Source organism: Haliaeetus albicilla, chromosome 9 (assembly GCF_947461875.1).
Source record: "Haliaeetus albicilla chromosome 9, bHalAlb1.1, whole genome shotgun sequence".
NCBI lineage: Eukaryota > Metazoa > Chordata > Aves > Accipitriformes > Accipitridae > Haliaeetus > Haliaeetus albicilla.
This window is the reverse complement of record NC_091491.1, coordinates 30,616,688-30,638,800: the sequence shown is the minus strand read 5'-3', so window position 1 is coordinate 30,638,800 and position 22,113 is coordinate 30,616,688. Positions and strand designations below refer to the sequence as shown.

The 22,113-nt window shown below is 49.1% G+C and overlaps 1 protein-coding gene across 2 annotated transcripts in view; it reads left to right on the top strand.

Moving 5' to 3' along the window:
• The first annotated feature begins 2,263 nt into the window (after window positions 1–2,263).
• CCDC50 (coiled-coil domain containing 50) overlaps window positions 2,264–22,113 on the top strand; it is a 45,002-nt gene continuing 25,152 nt past the window's right edge. The window contains exons 1-3 of one of the 2 annotated variants that reach the window (XM_069792397.1): window positions 2,264–2,470; window positions 19,698–19,760; window positions 21,091–21,220. In XM_069792397.1, coding sequence (XP_069648498.1) covers window positions 2,422–2,470; window positions 19,698–19,760; window positions 21,091–21,220 — 242 coding nt within the window. In that variant the 5' untranslated portion in view covers window positions 2,264–2,421. The remainder of the gene's footprint in view (window positions 2,471–19,697; window positions 19,761–21,090; window positions 21,221–22,113) is intronic. The other variant, XM_069792396.1, reaches the window with a different exon arrangement.

Here is a 22,113-nt window from a genome sequence, read left to right as displayed (position 1 = left end):
ATCTTGCTTTAGTGAAGCTACACGTAGCCAGGAACACAGCTCTGTCTTAGCAGCAGCCAAAGTCACATCAGTCCAACATGGTATCTCTTGAGGGCAGTGCAGATTATGACTAATTTATGTTGCTGGTTTTGGCCCTAGCCAGACAACTTAATATGATACAAATTAATTACTGAAGACTAGAGCAAAGAGCTGTGTGCATGGAGTAAAACGCATGATCACTGGGCTGGACAGCATAAAAGCTGTGTTCATAAATGTAGGGTCATAAAGGTAGCTCTGTTGCATTAAAGCTGCTGTGTAAACGTGAATGCTTCAGGCTTTCAGCTTCTGCTGCTTTGTATTGAATACCTTATACCGAGAGAAGGGCAGGAGAAAACCATTTTCCAGTTTTGGAAAGCTGTGACCTGTGTCAGATCGGTACGTTCTGTGCCGCTTTTCCTGTATATTCCTGGTTGCTCGGCCTCTTCTTTCATCCTCACTTTTGTCCAATAGTAAATGATTATTCAGCGATCAAAAAGCTTGATTAGGGAAACGTGAAGGATGTCCAGAGGAACATACTGAGCTCAGAAAACCTCAAATTTAGAAGAAACTAGAAATGGACTTTTAGACCCTTCCTGAGTATGGAGCTGGCTGTGACCACAGGGATTATTTGCAAGCAGTCCAGTTGTATTGCTTGTGTGAATGGCAGGGGGATTAGAGGGAGGAGCTGGGCAGAGCTGGGACGGTGACAGGAGATAATCTGTGTGAGCTGCCCCTTGGAGGGACAAGACCCTGTGACTAATCCCCATCTGTAGGATCATATGGAGTGGCTGCGTAGCAGGGGTCATCCTGTGTACCACTCACCTCTCGGTAAATGGGTACGACGGCCTTCTAGGCACAAGTCTCATCGGCTCTCAGCATGTGTCAGTGCACAGGAGAGGTGCGCTAGGTGCACGTAAGTGAGAAGGGATCATAAATATAGACAATTCCCTGACCTTTTCTGTGGAGAAGGCTGGGAGATTGAAGGAAAGCTAAAGGCAGTCAGATTAAAGACAAAGTCTATGCATACCTGCTTTGGGGATGATGAAGTGACATTCAAAAGGGGCAGAATTAAGGACAGACAGTTCCTGAGTTTCAGAAAACAGGACTGGAAAATTCTGGAGTAGCACAAGGCTAACCCTCTGGATATCGATTCTTTTTTTTGCAGTCAGTGTCTTTAATGTTTTTACTTTTTAATAAAATTGAGGTATTACTCCCTCTGCCATTTTTTCTGAGGTCTGGCATCCCACTATGTCTCCCTCTCCGGTCCCGTCACAGTCGCCCAGGGCACAGAGCTCCCTGTTGGAGAGGGGGAGCAGGGGGTGGGCTCAGCCCCCTCTCACCCTTGCATCCCCGTACTCGCCAATGGCGCAGGGGCCATGGGACACTAGAATAGAAGCTGGAGGCCACTCATTTCAAACGTGGTAATATTGACTTCATCTGCTGCTTGCGTACTCCTGAGAGACACACTTTTTTTAGGATCAAAACGCTCAACAGGCGACACGAGTGCTTGGTGGTGCCGAGCACAGCCCAGAGAAGCTCAGACATCCCTAAACCCCAAATCTTCTTCCTCTTGTCTCCTGCCCTTTGCCCAGGGGACATCCTCTCACGCTGCTGCTGGAAAACAAAGGTGGACCGCACCTGTAGGACCTCCCCACCTCTGCTGAAGGCTGGCTCTAACCTGTAGGAGAGCGCTGCTGGGGTTCAAAGGCCTCTGGGGTGCTCCTTGGCCAGAAATCTCTCCTCCGCACTGCCCCCCCGAGATGTGCCCGTCCCGACGGACAAGCTCATCGCATCCCCCTTACGTCGTCCCCCCCCCGAAGGACAAGGAGCACCGGGCAGGGGCTGCGGCAGCCGCTGAGCCGCCGGCTCGTTCGAGGCTCGCCCCGGGCGTCTTGTGGTTTCCCCGGCCGGCGGGACGCGGGGAGGCTCGGGAAGGAGGAGCGGGGGGGGGATCCGCCACGGGAAAGCGCCGGGGGACCTGGGCTGTCCGAAAAGCCGTTCCGGCAGTAGCGGGGGGATCTCCAGCCTCCCCCCCCCCCCCGACAATAAAACCCACAAAAAAAAAAGGAAAAAAAAAGTAAAATCAACTATAAATAAACGCGCTCGGAGGCTGCCCGCCCCGCTCAGCCCCTGCCCGAGCGCCGCTGGAGGAAGGGGGAAAAAAAACCCGTCCGTCCCCCGCCCGACCGCCCACCTCCCCGGGGGAGAGGGGCGGCGAGCGGCAGCCCCGCCCCGGCGCTTTCTGTCCCCTCTCCCGCGCCGTACGGCCGGGCGCACCGTCCGTCTCCATCCGCTGGCAACTTTGTAGCGCGGGGCGCGGGCGGCGCCGCCGCGGCTCTGCCCTCACCCGGGGCGGGGGGGGGTGGCGAGGGCCCGACCCCGGCCGCCGAGCGAACCCTCACCATGGCCGGGATCGGCATCGACCACTCCAAGCTGCCCGGAGTCAAAGAAGGTAGGGGGTCACCCTGGGGGGGCCTGGAGCTGGATGGGACGGTGCGGTTTGGGGGGAATTGGGGGAAGAAAGGAGAGAAGCTTTTTTTTTTTTTTTTTTTTTTTCCTCTGGCGGGGCCAGCCGGCGAGAAGCGGCGTTAGCCGCCCTCCCAGCCCGGCTCTCGGCTCCCCTCCGCGGGGCGGGGACGCGCCGCTTCTCCCCGGGAGAAGGCGAGGAGCGGGGCTGGGGGAGGGGGGCAGCCCTTTGTCTGCGCCGGGGCCGAGGCCGCCGCCGGCGCTTCTGCTCCGCTCCCCCCCCCCCCGGTGGGGCTGGGGTCGGCGGGGCTGGGGTGCGAGGCCGGCCGGGGTCCGCTCCCGCGGGAGGTCAGCCTTGCCGTGGAATAGCGGGGAGATCCTGCGGGGGGGTATTGACATGCAAATGCGTTCCTCGCAGTTAACGGCTCGGCTGGGCTTGGGGGCTCCGCTCGGGGCGTTTGAAAAATGGGAGCAGAACCGTGAATACCCACAAACGCGGTGGTTTGAGGGGGACTGGCGACGTTGAGGTCCCGGGTAAAAATACTGGAGCCTGCGGGGTTTTTGTGAGGACGTGGGAGCACCAAGCAGTCTCCGCCACCCTGCAAAACCCCCGTGCCCTCCCGGGGTGCAGGGGAAGGGTGGGCTGTAAGCGCCCCGCTGACTTTTTGGGTGCCCGGCTGCCGCTTTAGCCCGTGCTCGGTACACAGACCTGGCCTCAGCTTCCCTGTTAGCAGAGTATCTGCTTCACACGTGTGCCTTTAAGGTTAATTAAAGGTGCTCTGGAGCTGCTTTGGGTTTAAAAAGCTTTGTGCGAGGTAGAGTCTGTGCTTTCTGACAGCGATATAAATCTGCATAAGCTCTGTCAAAATCCAGTTAATTGAGGTTTACACTGTAGTAATGGAGAGCACGGTGTGCCTGTCTAAATACAACAAAAATTACTTAAACTTGTTTTCCTTGCCACTGGCCATTTCTTTTTCTTTTTTTTTTTTAAATTTCAATTCTTACAAAACAGCAAATGTGAATTTGATGATTCAGCTAGTCAAGAGTAGAAGGTGTATGTCTGTGCAGGGAGCTGGAGGTCCCTTTTGACCTCTCGTCATCCTCTAATGCTTCACTTCTTATTGCTACTGGAAGAAGAGTAATATCCATGTGCTGAAGTTTTAGGGGTTAATGTTGGTCCTATGAAGTCGTTAGCAAAATTGTTATTGGTCATTTTAGTGTGGCCAAGGTCTCATCCTTAGAGTCTGTCCACACAGGGTTACTCAAGAAAATTAATCCAATTAACCTTTCCAGTGGGTTGATTAAAGTGAATTAAATCACTGTATAGATGTTCCTATCCAGAATTGAAGTAGCCTTGATTTGATTTAGCTTGATTCATCTTTGAAGTGAACTAACTGGACTGAGTTAAAGTCGCTTACGTGCTGAATGAAAGTATGTTTACAGGGTTGCATTGTAGCTCAACCAGCCCTTGGTAAATTTGCACCTGTGGTTAGTGTGGATTAGGTTTCAAGAGTGTCCTGATACAACGATCTGTTGTTACCTGATAGGAACTGGATTAAAGTAGCGTCGCAGAGCAGCTCCAGCTTGCAAAGTAGATGAGGCCTGAGCCATGTTCTGCAAAGCCTCAGGCATGTTTCACGCTTTTAGTTCAGTAGCATCATTTGTTTTTATTGTGGAAAGTGTTGAAACTGAGCTATGCTTTGGATTAGATCTTTTCATGCTCGGTGTTAATGCCAGCCAAGGAAAAAAAATGCACTGCCTTCCATACCTAGGGAAATATTTGTTGTTCCTGATAGAGAAATCACTGTTGATCCTTCTGGAAAAACATTCCCTTTCTTCGTTTCGGGTAAAGGTCAGCTTAGTCGTTCATTAACAAAGAAGAACATTGTTTTGGTTTGAGTACTTTGTTCCTCACCAGACCTACTTTGGGAGGGGAGGTGGTGTGTCCAGGTTCTCCCTGGCTGCAGGTAGCTGGGACTGCTGTGAGACAGCATCACCCTCCTCTTCTGGTGTGGTCTCAAAAAAAAAAAGAGGTCGTTTCTGTGCAGTGATGGCAGTGAAAATCTGATAACTGTAGCTGGGTGCCGCAGGAAGCCTTGCTTCTTGTGTTTACTTTCTTTTTTATCTTTAAAAGTATTTATATTAGCTGAAGGTCTGATATAGATGGCATTTTGCCGGTGAAAACCGCTTCAGCCGGTCCAGGTTATTTTGTGGGCAGGGGTTTACTGGTGTAAAATACACCCTCAAAACACTCTTTTTCTAGTATAAACTAGACCTTGGTGCTGCAGCCTGGTGTTACAGGGCCATTTTTCCATGGGCAGTAAAGTGGATGTTCTGACCATTGTGGTCAGTAAAGCTCTTGTAAGTTATTTGCTGAAGGTTTTGGTGTTAGTTGCAATCTGTGGGCTGAGTTTCTCTGCCTGTATTTCTATTCGCCTCTCAAGTGTCTGTGACATTTTCTCTTTTCACAAAGCGGCTTTTGCTGTGTGCTCTTTTGACCCACCCCAGGGGATTCCTCAGCTCTGTGTGTGTAGATCTTTTTTACTAGAGGTCTCGTTTGTGAGCCTTTTGGGGACAAAAGCATCCTGGAAATATTATTTTAATTAGTTACTTATAAAGCAGATAAAAGAAACTGGCTTGGGCTCTGCTTGATCTCTGTTTGTCTCATCTCCTGTGATCTGATACATATAAAGCAGATAAAAGAAACTGGCTTGGGCTCTGCTTGATCTCTGTTTGTCTCATCTCCTGTGATCTGATACATTACTAGCAGCTAAAATGGGGAAGGGCTACACCCCCTCCTTGGCTGCCTGTTTTAAGTGAGCTCTTCGGTGCAGCTCCCCATGCCATCTCAACGCACTGTGCGTTGCCTCTTGGAGCTGGGAGACATCCCAGCCTCGTATGCAGGCGGGCAGGGCTGCACGGGGCTGTTCTGGGGAGGTACTTTGGAGCTGTGCAGACCTTGCCCCTCTCTGGAGGATGTACCTGCGGTCCCATCCGCCGTTGCTGCCTTTGCCAAAGAGCTGAGGTCTAGGGCAATGGCTTTGCAAGGGGATGCCTGTCTGCTAAGACTGAGGCTCAGTCCCTTGTCCAGTGCAGGCTTGGAGAGCCATCAGTTGTTAGTGGTGGCAGGCAAAACCCAGGTATGGTCTTCCTCGCCAGGAGCTCCCGATTTTCCTGCCCGTTTGAATCCTCTCTGCGGAGAGAAAAGGCGGGGGGGGAGGGAGTGACCCTGAACTCTGCCCCAGCAGGGTACAGCTCTTTGGAACTGTGGAAAATTGCAGTGGCTTAAGTGTTTTTAATTTTATTTTTAGTAATACTATAAAGAAGCGTAAGGGCAGTATGTCTGTGGCAGTCATTAGAACCAACCCTGCCACACTGCTGTCTCTGGAGCTCCAGCCTTGACAAAGGCTGATTGTGCCACTCGTGCTTGGAGAGACCTGGCAACAATGCTCGCGCTGTGGTTTCTACTCTTCATTAAGCATCTGATTTGACTTTCTGAAACTCCTGAGCTGTACATTCAAATGCTGCTAGTTGTAGTCTGCTGCCAGGGAGGCCAGTTTCCCAAACATGGTAGTAAAAGGTACACCTCTGACTGCAGCCTCGGGGAAACAGGAAGGGCTCGAACCTTTATTTTCCATCTTGGCAAGGCATTCTCAAGGGCAGGCAGCCTGGCTGGCTCTCTTTTGCCTTAACATAGATTGAATAAAAGTTTGCTGTAAGCATCAGACTTCCTCCCAACCACGGCACCTTCCCTCTGATCTCTGCAGCTTAATGTGGCCTTCGCTGAGACTCCTGCAATAAAAACCTCCTGGCTGCTGACTTTCTAAGTGATCGGGGAAGGGAGTCAGCTCTGAGGTGCGGTGTCTCAGGCTCCTATGGAACAGACTGATGTTATTGGCTTGTATCAGGGCTTTTGGTGCCTGTGTGAGCTAAGCAACATGACAGTGGACAAGAGAAACTTGATGTCTCTCAAAGGTGGAAGTGGGTTCGGAAAGTGTTGATGCCTGGCCCGGTGTCTGGTGAGGAGGTATTCTGCTTCAGGATGTTTCAGGAGGCTGGTGTTGAGAGATGAGGTATCAGCTGTAGTCATGTGAAGGAAGGGTTGGCCTTTAACTGGATTAGTTTAATCAGAGCAACAATTTTGAGAGCAGCTGAGGGTCAGCCAGGTCACTGTGAAGCCACCTGTCCCATGCCCTTTGGCTCCAGCTGAGATTTTTCCTTGCAGCATGATGTGCAGTGTCATGGTTTTCTGCTTTGTGACTTCCTTGGAGAAGGGCTCTGAAAAATTCAGACAAGCTGGATGGCTCGAAGGCAATGAGGAGGTGGAGAGTGATGGGACATAGACTCAGGCTTTTTTTTCTAGGTCACTGGTTCATGTCCAGCTCTTCTGAGTAATAGGAGGTCTCTTTTTCCAGCATGCATGAATTCAGTAGCTGAGGCTGTGGTACTCATTTCACTTCTGGTTAAAACTGGGTGAAAGTTTTATTATGCATTCAGTTGTTCTGGGTCTGCAGCGCTTGGCAGAAGAGATGGGCAGGATTAGCATATTTCATGCTCTTGGCTCCAAAACACAACTGAGCAGGCAGGTCTGCCTCCTCCCATCCCTTAAATCCTTAGCACTTGTCCTCTGCGAGCTGCCGTGGAGGTTGTACCGAGGCAAAAAGATTGCTCAAAAAGCAGACTTTGGCAGAGAGGAGCTTACAGACTCACGTTGATGCCTTCTGCAGAGATGTTTCCTTAGTTACTGACAAGTTTTTGGACTGGGATAAGAGGGGGCACAGTCTGTTTTGCCCTGATTCCTGGGGATTCAGGGAGGTGTGTGTGGGGCGCCTTCCCCCATTTGTGATACTAGGACATTGGCCATCACCCATTGCTGCAGCCTGGGTAATGAGCCCAGCTGAGCGGTGTGTTGCAGACAGCATTGTGTTTGCTGTGACCGCAGGCCTCTCTTTAATCTTTAATTTCCTGCGGCCATGAGCAACGTCAGAGGGCGTCTGCCTGCCAGGCGGGAGTTGGAGATGGCCGCTGCAAGGAGCAGGAGAGGCCAGTCCTGCTCTCTCTGGGCACAGGGAAAACCCTGCTTAGAGAAGCAATGGGATGTGCCTTGGGGCTGTGTGAAACTTCCATGTTTTGCTGGAATAAGCTTTCTTTTCCTTGCTCAGAGACACCCAGTTCACATGAATGTGGTGATCTATAGGACGAAGTGACATGTTCCCTCCCTGCTTCCTTGTCCCCTTCCCAGAGTGTTCCCAGCTGGCTGGCTTCCCGCTCGCTCACTGCCGCTCCGCTGCCTAGTGCTGGTTTGAAGGCTGAAGGACTGAGGAAGGAGGTTTGTCTGCTCCTAAAACTGCCTTAAAACTCGAGAAACTTAGGTCCGGTTTCTGGTGTGGTACTCGCTGCTGGCTTGTCCTTTTGCCTTTAAAAAGGTGATAAAGATACTTGCTGTTCTGCTGCTGGTGGCTTGCATTGCAGGAACAAAAGGGGCATTTCCATTTTTGCTGGGCATTTCCACCGGGACAGCAGGGCTGCCGTCTGCACGAAGGCTGCTGTGTGTCAGGGAGGCTCTGTGTTTGCCTTATGGTGCTGGCTTTTCCACAGCACACATGACGGGACCTTGTGGAAGTCCCTTGACACTTCATTTATACTTGCTTTTTAAAAATAGAAATTGGAGCCTTCCCACTGTTTTCTTTCTCAGTACGTGAAAAGATACCACACAGCTCGTTGAGTGAGTGCTATATGGCCTTGGCACTGTATGGCAGCTGGGAGAGACTTTAGCAGGGCTGGAAAGACAGCAGGAGGCTGCAGCATCACGCTGTATGTGTAAGAAATGCAAGGCAGGGCTGTTGTGAACATTGCATTGAGCAAAGGAGACCAGGTAGGCCTGGGTGCTCATAAAATCTACCCTGTAACCCCAGGCACCTTGTAAATTAACCTTGCCGGAAGTGTTACTTTCCCTGGGGAGAAAGGTGTGGATGAAAGCCTGCTCAGAAGCCCGGCACGGCCCTTCTGCCCCTGCCCAAGGATTTTGTGTCAGGCTCCAGAAGCTCAACTGATGATTATTTTAATTGCACGCCAACCCACGGTGCCACCGCCACGATGCTCTGTCAGCCAAATAAAAATAGTGAAATCTTTCCGACTCAGGCCTGAGTTGGTAGCAGTTTGGTCTGTGCACTCTTGACAACCCTGCCTGTGGCGAGTGCTGTTCAGGACAGAAAGTTGAAGTGAGTTTGCAACTGAGTCACTCTTTTTCACTTCTCTTTTCAAAGGTGGTGTAAAAAGCTGTGTGCAGTAAAAAATTTGAGTTCCTGAGTGCATACAGGTATGGTTTGTTCTTTTCCCAGCCCTTCTGCCGAACCAGGACTTGGTGGTTGGAGGAGTCGGCTTAAGAGGAAATATTGTGTGGGCTCAGTATCTGGTGTTCAGTAAGTGATGACAAAGGGGAAGAGGACATAAATGAACAAATATTTGAAGGTGCTGAGAGACAGGCATACCTTAAGGACACTGATGGGGCTGACCTGAGAAGTAATGGGACAAAAGGGAGGAAGGAAGTTTATGCGAACAGGAATATTTCCTGCCAGTGAGAGGTGGGTTTTTGTTTGTGGGTTGTTTTTTTTCTTTCTGTAGAAACCTCTCCAGAAGACATGGTGTGTATAGCTTTGGCCCTTTGCAGCCAGACAGGACATGCTGGAGCGTGTCCCGGCAGAGAATATTCCTCCCAGAGGGACTGTCACCACTGACCTGGCACATGGGCTGGGGAAGTGCTGGCCTGGCTCGGGATGGAAAGCTTCTCCCCCTCTGCGTGGCAGAACGGCTTTGCACTGCAAAAGCACCTGAGCTTATCATATATGTCTGTTATGGATATGGCAAACATTACTTGTGGGATCCTGGTAGGAAGAAGTTTTTTCTCACTCTGTTTTGAAGTTAGTTTTATTATTGGGGTGCTGGCTGGTGGGATGGGAAGGATTTATGTCCTAAATTCACCAGTGCCTCCTGGAGCCTTTGGCAGTGCTGCTGGGGGCTGGGGTGAAGCAGTGGAGGACAGCAGGGAAAGACCTGGGAATTTTCCAAGCCGCCAGGGTGTTGGCTGTTTTTGTGGCATGCAGAGAGCACTGCTGTTCACAGGGCTGCACTCTACTGCAGGCGATTCGGTCGGCGCCAGGTTTCCGAAGGAAGTTGGTGTCGGGAAGAGGCTGGGCTCTCCTGACCTTATTTGCAGCGCTGGAGGGACTGGGTCCTTGGCTAGGGCTGCATAGCCCTGCCTGCATTCCTCACATCCCTGATGCAAGGTGGAAAAGGCAGGTTTGCTTCCAGGTCTGATTACTGTGCTCAGTTACGTGGTACTCCAGGTGGCTGGCATTGCCCAGAGCATCATCTCTGGCCATGTAACAGGTGAACTGGTTAGGTCCTGATTTTTATTGTCCTTTTTTAAGGTGATTTAGCTCCCAAAACAAAAATTGTACATCTGACTTGGAGCTCGTTTTGTGCTCTCGGAGAGGAGGCATTTAAAAGGCTGCCAGCCTGCTTCTTCCTCATGCTCTGCTGTGCACGTGAGCTGTGGACACAGGTGCCACAAAGTGGTTTGCTCCAGGTTGATGCTGGGAGCTCTGCCTCCCTGCCTGTCTGGCCCCAGAGGCCAGGGACTTATTCTTACCCTCTTATGCCACTGTTTTAAATCTGTAGTTGCTCTAAGAGCAGCATGCCAACACAAGGCTGTGACAGGAAGGGGGACATGTATTGTTAGTGCTGCAACTTTACTGATTTGTGACTCTTGTACATGGATGTGAAGGTTTGACTTATCTGGGGCCAGCTTTGGTACTTGTATTCTCCAGAGCTGACTAATAAACCTGGAGAACTTAAATGCAGGAAGCGAGGGGGGAGAGAGTACCCGTGAAGAGCTGGTGGAACAAAGGAAAGAGGTTATGAAACTAAGCAGAGCATCCTTGGTTGGTTAGGTGGAGGAAGGTTGTTCTCGTGGAGCAGATTTGCAGTGCTGGCAGCAGCTGAACGGGTGGCAGACAGGAGTCCTCGCAGCCTAGCAGCCGCCTTTCTAGGAAAAAGGAAGCTGATAGGAATCCGTGTAAGAATCAGAGTGGATTGCAGGATCAGTTGACACGTACAGCTTTGAATGCAGCAGCTGGTCAGGTTTCCAGCAAGCCTGGGAGGCTGCCCTGGGGCCCATCCTGCTGGAGCTTCTCTAGGTATCTGATCTGGATGAATAAAACCTGGCTTGTTTGCATGTGAACTGATGCTGCGGTCCATCCTTCCAGCTGCAGCTCTTGTTTAGCTACGAGCCTCGGAGCAGTCTCAGGCTTGGCTCTAGTCACCTGAAGGCTGAAAAGTGGCCTCTCTGAGGGAGTCTGTCTTCTGCTTGTTCTCTGCAGAGATGCTTGTTCCTCTGAATGACTGCAGGTCCCTGTGGTGTAAAACCACACCGTGGGGTTTTGAGAGGAACTGGAACCTTTTTTTGGCACTTGGCACCTCCTGCGGGGATGTCAGGCTTTCAGAAGTCAGCAAACTGAGTCAGTGCATGAACTTGGACCAGAGGGGCATTGAGAGCTCCCTTTCTGAATCCTGTGTCCCTTGTATTTTGCTACATTATCTTTTAGGATTAAGCTGGAGGAGAAGCCTGGGAGAGCTGACACTTTGAATTATCTTGGCTCTCAGCTGCCTGCCTGCCTCTCTGGAGCTGCTGTGTGAGCTTATTCACCACAGCCTGAAACTGAGGGCTTAGAAATGCTAGTGGAGCACCCAGGGTGCCATGGTTCCTGAAGGGCACCCTGAACCACAAGGCGAACCTGCCAGCTCTCTGCAGAGAAACTACTGAACTGAGCAAGGGATTTAGGCTTGCATTTAGCAGACAGCAGAAGTTTTACCTATCTAGGAAATTCAGCGTGTCCCTCCAAGAGTTGTGTGTGGTATAAAATTGCCTAAAATGCTGAAATAAACAGATCAAGGCAAAATACAGTGATCACTGCTGAGATGGGTTTGGGGGAAGGGAGCTTATATAGTGCAAATCTCTTGAGATGCAAGCTCCATGCCTGAGCAGTTTTCTGAGTGGGTGGCTGTTTTGAGTTGTGCATGAAAGGAGGCTGTTTTTCTTTTCCCCCTCCCTTACACAAGTTTAAATGAGTGGTGTTGGGCTTGAAACCAAAACTGCTGTGACATCCTGTCTGCAAAAGAAACAAAAAAAGACTCCAGAAAAGGACAGTGTCATATGATCCATGGGACACTGCTTGAAGGCACGTTTTACAGGTACAGTAGTGCTCATGGGGATGGCTGTGTAAGCCAGGGATTTTGACCTCTCCTGGTGAAGGTAACTCCTGCCCTGCTCTCCACTGATGTGTGTGGTGGTTTGCCCTTGGGCAAGGTGAGGGTAGAACACAGCTGTGGGAGGCAATGTTGTTTTACTGTGATCCGTGGCTGGGAGGCAGTGGTGAAAGTTGACTGCTAGGAAAACTTCTCCCTGTCTTTACTGTTGATCATTTTGCACATGTGGTGTTAGCTGAGTCAACTGAAGCTGTATCAGATGCTGGAAAGGATGACTACAGAAGCAACTTTTGTTCTTATTGATAATTAAGATTAACTTCTTCCATACACAGACCCAGTTATGCCTCACATATGTTGTCAGTGAAGTGTGTGTTTGGCTGCCTGGGCTCTACTGCTTGGCTGTGGTGTCAAACTAGCCAAGCCATCCCTGACCAATATATCTACCTTGAGGTTTTTATACCTGTCCACCTAGATGTTACTGATGGGTCCACAGTGCGATGGCTGAGCTCACCGCTGACCTTTTGGGTTTAGGCAGTCCTGTACAGGCCAATGGACACTGGGGCACTCAAGAAAGAGCTACAGAGATAATAGAGTCCTGACCCTGGCAGGTAATGGATTGCAGACATTAACATATTGTGGCTTATATATCTGCTCTCTGCTTTAAAGTGGCAAAATACTGTATGTATTCAGCCCCTCAATGCACAGACATTGCTGGAATAGGAGGCAGCAGCTGTAGTGGCAAAGTTGGCTACAGGACTGAGGGTTTTAGAAAGTGCTTGTGACTCAGGGTACTTCATATCTGGGGACCCAGCTGGACCTGGCTGAACAGGCTGAATTTTCAAAGCATGGGTGCCAGTACTCCTTAAGGTTCAATGCCATTTTCAAGTACATCTGTCTGTCCCAGCCTGGAGTGCTTCAACTCAACATTTTCTTCTGGAAGTCAAAGACATGGTCTTTAACATTCTTCACCTATGGGTTGTGTTTTAAGCTTGGGGGATAAGAATAGTTGCTCTTACTTAGAAAGATTGCAGATGAAGTGATGTAGAGTGCGATTATCCAATGATGAAAAAGATGGCAGCCTTCTGTAATAAAGGCAGAATGATAAATTTTATCAAATTTTGTGGCTGGGGCATGCTCTAGGATGACCTTCTGAGCTCCCTTGCAGTGCTATTTTTTTGTGATCTTGGGTATGTCCAGCTTTCTGTTTATACTGTACAAGCACATCACCTTCTGCTTTGGGGTGTTCAGCAGATGCTCTCTCAGCTTGAGGACTCCTCTACAGTACAGTTTGCAGGCAGGTCTACATAAGTGAGAATGCCAAATTAGTAGCCTCAGAGAAGGCATTTTGCGAATGCTGCTGATTTCTATTTCAAGGCAGTTTAAAAAACAGACTCATGTTCTGAGGATTTGGCTCAAAAATATATATATAGTCTTCCTTTTTAAAGCATTGTTGGGCAGGTGAGAGTTTATTGTTGGAGAGCAGTGCAGACAGAGCAAACCTCTCGTGGCCTTGACCTCAAGGCGTTAGCGTAGAGCAGAGAGGATAACCTCTTTCACAAATCCCAAGCTGTTCTTAGCTTCCAGGCCAAGACTGCCAAAGATCCCCGCCATGGTTCTGTGGCAATTCTTTTTTTTTTTTTTTTTTTTTTTTTACTTTGCACATTTATGCTTTTAAGAATTAGGCTAAGACCCCTCAGTTTGGTTCCCCATGGGGCCGCCTGGTCTCCTTGTGCTGCCTCATAGCTCCTGGCTACATGAGATGCTCTGGTGCTGTGGCTGAGGAGCAGAAATGGTTCCCTTCCCCAGGCTGCCCAGCCCTGCCCTCTAGCCTGGGAGCCACCACCTCCCTGCGTGAGTTTTTGGACGTTCTTGGCACTGGCAGTGCCTGGTGACCAAGGTCTTAGGAATGCCGTCTGTTAACTGCAGCTGCAGCAGCCAAGACGTGTCCCAGCCAGCCTCCGTCGGCACCCACGTGTGGTCGCAGGAGCTCAGGAATCTCCTGGTGCAATGGGAGACGCAGGATGGAAATGAGAAACGGTGAGGTCAGGCCATGTATCTCACAGAGCAGCTTTGCTGGGGGTGAGAAGGAAAGGTCCCAGTTGCATGTTTCCTCTGGAAACTGCCTTCTGGGTAGCCTCTCACCTCCAGTTGGGTGGCTGCTTGGTCATGCTGGCTTTATTTTAAGGAAATGATCTGCAGATTTCGGAGGGCTTATCTAGCTTGGAGTGGCCTGGCCAGTCCCTGCTGGTAAGAGTCTATGAGGTCCCAGCTTGCTTTCCAGTCTGCAGGGATCTTCATAGCTCAGCACATTCCTCAGACTGCTGGCTTGTAACAGGCTGCACTCGCTGCTTGGCACTTAACTTGCCAGCTCTGTAGGCCCTGAAAAGTGATTTTTAGCTGATGAAACTTTTTTCCTGTGTCACTTTTGTCTTTCCTCTCCCTCCTGTCCTCCAGTTCAGGATTCAAAAACTGCAGATGCTCTAAACTAAGCATGACTCACACCTTCTAGTTTATTTTGTGAATTATCCAGCACATGATGCTGATGAGAAAATGTTGGGAGTGGAGGGGGTGGGGAGCAAAAGATGGTTTTTAAGGCCCAAAAGGAAATGCTTGGAGTGTGTTTGTGTGGTCCCTGGGTCATTGAACTGGCTAGTATCCCAGGGCATGTCATATGGGCCACATGAACCAAAGGGGCCCTTGGGCTCTTCAGTGATGTTGAAACACGGTCTAAGACTTCAGGCAGAAGTGTGGGGGGGGTTTTTTGCTCTAAGCCACGCTTGAGAAGCCTGTCGGGTTTGACCTCTTGTAGAGACAGTGCGCACTCACACTGCCTATTCCTGGACGTTACCTACCTCTTTGTCGCACACCTAAATATCGCTAGCAACATCTAAGGCTGCCTTTGCTCCTCTGTTGTGGTTACCCCACTCTCTTTGAAGCAGTTTGGTGTTAGAAATGCTGAGCTATGGAGCTGAGGTAATGCTGGAGAAAGCTAGTGAGGCAAAAAGAAGAGGTTATTTCATGAAAATTTGCCAAGTTGTTGTTCGGCTTGCTGTTGGCTTATGGCCGTAAAGGCAAGGCTTGCAATTGTGCCTCAGATGCACTGCTTCAGTGATGCTTAGAAAGGCCTGTTTTCGGGGTGAACTCATACCAGTGGAGAAAACCTGTGCTTGGAGCTTGCAGAGAGGCTCTTCAGGTTCCATCAAGCAAGTGAGCTCCCTCTTTCATGCCGCTGCCTGGATTTTGGAGCCCACCACTGCTGCAGAGGATGAGGCTTCCAGCCATGCTTCTGCCCTTGTCCTCCCCTGTTGGCTGTGACAGTGGCTGGGATTCCTGGGCTGGCATTTCTTTTATTGACAGCTGTGCCAGAAGCACGTATCTCAGACCTGCTCCCTGCTGTGCCAAGGCAGATTGACTTAATCAGACTATGGTATACCTGGTGTTAATGTTTCGCACTTCACTGGACTTGCCAATTGTAGCTGCTCTGATTGCACCCCTGCTGGTTCTTTGACTGTCTGATGGCATGCAGCCAGGGCATGGGGATGGGAAGTCAAGTTCATTGGCAGCAATAAATGTAACGTTAATCTTACCTTTCATTTTTGAGGCATACAGTTAGGGAATAATGAAATAGATTTCTTTCCCCTTAAATACGAAGCCTTTCAGAGAGGAGAAATTGTGAGTCTCTGCGTTGTCATTGGGGCCATCCTATTTCTCAGCACAAGCCCAGCGCCCATAATACCTAGTAATGAGCATGCTGGTGCCATGCTGAGACTGAGCACGGGATGAGGACTAGCGCTGATGAAGCTTTATTTCAGACCATGCCTGGCTGGTCCACATCTCCACTTATTTTGTAGTTGCCTCATTGTTGGATGCATGTCTTCGAGAACCGAGGGTTGGTTTCCTTGGTGTCACTTGTAGCTGCGGTCATGCTTGACTCAGTGCCATGGGTGCTGGGTCTAGTCTTGAGGGAGTGCTCTGCACTTGCTGTTGCCCCCAGACTTGCTAGGGAGTTGCAGGTGTCCCCATCTCTTGCCACCTGGCTGGCTGACAGTGCTTCGTTGTGTTCGTAATGGGATGTTCTCATCTTCCTTTGCATGTTATCCTCAGGCTGATGGGACTTGGGAATAATGTGCTCAGATGAGTTGGAGGCGGCCAGCCCAGCCAAGTTTCTGACAGTGACGAAAGGTCTTGTGCCGCCTGCCCTGCCAGCGGCTTCAGCAGCACAAAGCAAGGGCTGTGTGCTCGAGCCGTCAGTTCGTGGGTTTGTAAGAGCAGCTTAACGAGTTTGTATATGTGGCCAAGTGGCTTCTTCAGCAGTGCATGAATGAATCCCAATGTGTGAGCAACCCTAAGGCTTGCTGCTGCCCCACCAGCCTGCACCTTGCTGTGTCCGCTGTGAGGTGGGGGCACCGTGGAGCCCAGACACTTGGGAGCTTCCAGCATGCTTATCATTATCCCATCCAGATCCAGGACAGAGAGAGGGAAGCTGGATGGTTATTAATCATCACTGTTTTAAGACTCAGCCCCATGTCTAGGCCACCTGCAACTTGGTGGCTCGTCCCAGGGCATTGTCCCCACTTGCTGTGTCCCTGTGCACAGAGACAGGGCAGGCGGTGGCTGGGCACAGCCTCAGGTCTGGGTGCTGTGTGGCCTCGTTAGTGGTGGTGCTGGATCTGAGCTAGGCTGCTTCAGGTCATGAGCTGGGAAGCGTGTGTGGTGGTACCCTGGGCTGTGGGTGCTTCCTGGCCCCGGCACTGAGCTCCAAGTGGCACAGACCTGTACTGAAGAGCCAAAACAACCCAGACGGGAGCCTTGGTCCCTGCTTTATGTCTCTGGCATCCAGCAGCTTTCAGCTGTGGCCCGTAGGAAGTGAGGACCTGAGGAGTTTGTTTTCTTTGTTTTTTTCTTGTTTGTTTAACTTTGGAGACCCATGGACTACTTCCACCAGATCTCTGGAGGAGCAGCTAGAAGCAGCAGGCCCACGTATACAACACAACAGTATAGGCACTTGGCCTTTTTATTTTGAGTCCATGGTTTCTTTAGAAAGTTTTTATTGGCCCATCAATCCAAAAGGGTTAAACAATATTGCTATATTGTAGGAATGAAGCTCACTGGAGAAAATTAGACTTTTTTGGGGTTGGTGCAAGACTCGTCAAGAGAAGAGCAGCAGTGTTCTACCACGGCCCTCCCACTTTATTGCCTGTACGCTGAGCATGTTTCTGTCAACATGTTTTTTTTCTCAGAGAAGTGTGTCTGGGTGTGGGTAGAATGGAGTAAAAAAACCCTAAAGTCCTCTTCTGCTGGTTTGCCTCTCTGGGGAGGATGGAGCAAAGGTCTTGCCAGCACCATGAGCACCGTGACCAACAAGGCAGAGCTAGAAGACCACAGCAATCAGAGCAGTGTATGAGTCTGTGCAGAAAGGAGGTGGGAAGGCTGGGATGCAGTTTCATAAGCATTTCTTACAGCAGCAATCTTTATGCAAAAAATAAGCAGCTCTGAAATGTTCATCCTTGCTCCTGTGCTGTGCCCGCCTTGTCTTCCTAGTACAGCTGTTCAGGCAGCTGTGCCGTGGACTTGCTCAGAGACCTATTGCAGTTAAAAATAACACTTCCCTCCCCCATTTTTTTTTTTTTTAAACTGTCAGGAGCAAGTGCTGCTTCTTGAATACGTGGTGGTAAAGGCACAGCCCTAGATTTGGGCAGACTGTTTGTGTTTCTGTATTGAGGTGTCTTTGCTTAGCTCTGAACTGATAGTAGGGCTCAAACCTCCAAGCTAGATGTGCCCTTCCAGCAGGCCAGACGATGCTTGTTGTAAGCAGAAGGAGGTTGTTCCATAATCGTGCTATGAAGTTGAAGTAGTATTAGGGACCACAGAAAAAAAGTCTCTCTAGGCAAGATCCCCTTGCCCTATCCCATAAAAAAATGTGTTCATGACCACCGAGCACCCTGGGTATGTCACCTGTGAACAGCACTGCTGCCTGCAACTCAGCTGTGGCTTTTCCAGATCTGTGGCTGAAGGCAGTGTTTCTTTATTTATACACAAATGCCCACTGGAAGTGTTTCAGTGCTATTTAGTGTTTTCTATCCTCTTTCCTTTTTTAAAAGAGGTTGCAATAAAAAAAAGCAACAACAAAACCTTAATTGTACCATCCAGAACTGTACATGCTTAAAGTGAGTCACTATGGGATCATATAACCATAATCTTCGTCCTCATCTCCACCCTGCTGCTTGTCACTCTCCTTCCCTGAAGCGCTGGTCTAGCTGTTAGGAGCTTTTTGTCATCTGTAAAATACCCTCCAATGCAGAAAGGCTCAACCAAAAATTCTGTTGAATATGATAAAGGATAAAGTATTTATCTGACCTCATAGTACACACAACTTGAAACTCTTCTAGATATTTTGTGAAGATACTTGGGTGCAGACAAACATCTGAATGCTTCTCTAGCAGAGCATGTGAGTCAATGCAAGAAGAGGGAAGGCTTGTGAGACTGTGGCTCAGGAAGATGTGGCTACCTGCTTGTTTCCTTGTATTTTCTACCCTTTGCAGTGATGGAAATGTTTTATCTTATCTGACTCTGAACCCTTTCATAAACAGGTTCCTCATAAATTCCCCTTGTAGTTTTGGTGTGTTCTGGGGGTTACTTTCACTTTCTCTTCTAGGCTGTCGCTGTGCTCTGCTAAAGAGAAACCTTGGTCTTTTCCAGAGGTTTTGCCTGTGGAGCACAGCGGCAGCGGTTTGTACCTCCTTCTGCAGCTTCGGAAGCACTTTGTAGTTCTCTGCTTTGTGCCGTGTGTTTCACATGGGAGATATCTGCCTTTCAGGTCCTGTTAAGCTGCTTAGCTTGTCACATTGAGGGGGAAAAACAAGCGACAGACCTCTCCAGTGTAAATTTTTCAGCGCCCCTGCCTTAAACTCCCCTTGAAGCAGGCAGGAACCCAACGTTATGGCAGATGTGCAGAGTAGGACCCCATCCTGCAGTTTGGGGGCACAGGTCACAGTTTGTCCTTGGTTCACCAAGAAGCTGATGCGTACCTACCACCAAAAGGCTGAAGCAGATGCTGTGTGTGTGTCCCTGTCCCAATATGTATGTGGCTTGTGTTTTGCTGCCCCGCTGCCTATCATAGCAAGTTAAAAATAAACACTGGTGTTTTTCTACAGTGTGGGTAGAGCATTCCTTTGAAAGTTCAAGTGTGAAAGTGATAGGCATTGGCAAAAATGCGGCTTTCAGACTGGTGCCAAAGGGAGCTTGTGCCCTTCCCATTTAGATTGTCTCTGGGTCATTTTAAGCCTCCTCTTAAGAGGCTGTGCTTATCGCTGCCAGTAACGCTGTGGTTGATCCCGTATCTGGGTTCTAGGTGCAAATCCAGCATCTGCACTTGAAAAAGTCAATGAAGCTTACAAGAGACAATTGTAAAATGATGCCTGAGCTGGTAGAAATGCCTTGCAGTGAGAGCCACGGAGCTCAGTCTGCTGAGCTCCGCAGAGGTGACAGTGTGCATGTGCCTTTGTGCGGAGAAAATACTATTCTCGGACCCTTTAACCTGGCAAAGAGTCATAGTAAGCACAAACACTCGCCCTTGGTTTTAGCTGAACACAGTCAGCGTGGGCATTGGTATAAATGTGGGTAGAATACAGGGTTTTGTACACAAGGTCTGATCCACTGGTGGCGTGGGCAGTTCTGGTTGTAAACTAAAGAAGCGGAAATGGAAGGGAGAGTGGAGAAGGCTTTTTATGCAAACAGGGACAAAGAAGCAAGTGTGTGCAAAAATAGCCACAAGTGTAGGAGGGGGGAAAAAGACCACAAGTCCAGACCTTGGCTGGTAGAAAGTGTGTCAGAAGTCTTGTGTGTGTATGCTCCCCTGACCCCCATAGCTCTTTTGATGTTGGTTTTGGTTTTGGGGTTTTTTTTGCTCCTGATGCTGATTCTCTTGGCTTTGTTTCCCTGTCCAGTGTGTCGAGACTTCGCTGTTCTGGAAGATCATACCTTGGCCCATAACTTGCAGGAGCAAGAGAGTAAGTAGCAATGATCTTTGGAACAAACTGAAGCAAATTTGTCCCAACAGATACCTGGCTTTGGTTTTGCTAAGAAAAATCCTCCCTGCTTTTATTTTATTTCTATTCTTTTTAATGGAATACAGATTATTATTACTGTCTTCACTGTCCTGTAACACTACTCCGCATTCTGCCCCAGCTCACGTTGTACCCTAGAGATAGTTGCATTTCGTGTTTCAGTTTTGTGCTCTCCTTTAGAGTTGAGTTTATGCCATTTATAATAAAATTGCATGTAGGAGCGCATTTGAGGTTTTGTTGCTGTGCAAGTTTTTTAGAAATGACTAGCAATTTTTGAAGTTTCAAGTTTTATAGGCTGACCTGAGGTGCAACCAGAAGAGGTCTGTCTGTTTACTTATTTCAGAATCGCTAGTGCCTGCCTTTTGAAAGGCGGCTTCATTTTAAGACATTTTGAGGGAGGACAGCTGTACACCACAAGGGTTTAAAAAAAGAGGAAAAAAAAGTAGAGCCAGAAACTTCAAAGTAACTGGTGATTATTTTTTTCTTTTAATTTTTTTTAACATGTTTGTCTGTTACTTTGTGTATTTTTGCATTGCAGTTTCAGGTGTGTTGGCTTCTCTAATCTGCTTTGCTGGGTGCCAGGACCATTGGTATCTACCAGTACTAGGTGCTAATACCATTCCAGCTACTCTGCCAAGCATGCAACTTGTGCTGAAGTTGTGCCCTTGCAGCTGGAACCTGAGACCACTGAATTAAAGATGGCTCAGCTGCAGCTCACGTAGCCATCTTTTCTTGCAGGCAGTATCCATGTATGGTAACGGACTTACTGTAGTACACAGTTGCTCTGTTGCTAAATATAAAGGTAGTGAGATTCTGGAACTGATATGTTGAGAGCGAGATGAGTTTCCTTCTCTAGAGGTTCTTGAGAACAAATTAGGGAAGCATCCATCAAAGTGGCTTAGGTTCAGCTCATCCTCACTGGTCTCTGGTGGTCCCTTCCAGACCCACTTTATTCATCTAGGGTAACTTCCCATGGCCAGAAAATGAAATTCAAAGCCTGAAAAGCATTCCCCATGAACCTGGATGTGATCAAGATATGCAGATCTTGTTTTGGTAACAGACAAACATATACAGTCCTCTTCAGTGCTGAAACGAGACAATCTCAAGCTGCTAGTGTAATTTCAGTTCAGGACTTCCCCACCTTTAAAGATGTTTCCCTACCAAGAACTGTCTTCATTTCTGGCCTGGAATCTCCCTCCCACTTGTTTTTTCTTGTTCACACCCTGAAGTTCTGCAGGCTGATTTGGGGGTTCTTGTCTGTGTTTATTTCCAGTTGAGCATCACTTGGCAACAAATGTTCAGCGTAATCGTCTGGTGCAACATGATTTGCAGGTGGCCAAGCAACTGCAAGAAGAGGAGGATCTGAAAGCACGTGCTCAAATCCAGAAACACCGAAAAGACTTGTGAGTTTGGGATGGAGCTCTTGAAATACTAGTCCCATGTGGGTCAGAGCACTGAAATCAGCTGCTTTGATTTGAGTTGATTGACAGTACATGGGATTCAGGTTGATAAGCCTTTTGCTTTTGTTTCCCTTTTCCTTTGGCTATCCATTGCAGTAAAAGTATTGATATTAGGCTCTGACGCAGAGTAATGAGGACAGGGTTGGAGTAGGTGGTCCTGGGGCCCATCCTGGCTTAGATTCTGTTGCCTGACCGTGGGAAGGAGCCTTCCTGTTCTGCTGCCTGTTGACAAAGTGGGGTAACTTGGCCACTTGCATTGACCTTGTCCCTGGCTAAAGCCTGAGAAGGAAGAAACCACACCACAGAAATACACAGTGTTACAGTGAATTCTCTCTCCTGTGGAAATTGCAGATATTCACATGTTTGTATTGTGCTGGATGAGTGCTTTTGAGGAGCTGGGCACAATGCTTTTTCGTGTACTGTTGCACTGAACGGTTCAAAGCCCCCGCTTGCGCTTGCAGGTACTCCAGCGTGAAGCGACCTGGGAAGAGGAGCTGCTGCCCCACGGTCAATTGGTGGAGATGGTTGTTGGGGGACAGGCCTTTTCTTGCAGTCACTGACTTCTGCAGCAGCTGTGGGAGGCTGTTTGAGTGATACACTCCAGATCTAACGCTGTGGCCTGTGATTTGGCTTTCTGTGTGCCATGGCTCTTAGGCTGTGGAGCTGGTGTAGGAATATAACATGGCAGTGCTGGGCCATGTTATATTTCAAAAACATATATATAAAGCAAGAGGTACTTTCCAATGCAGAGTTGACACTGATGCTTTCATTTTTTGGTGGTGTGTTGTTTTTTGTTTGTTTGTTTTTGTCCCATCCCCCCCTCCCCCTTTAGCCTC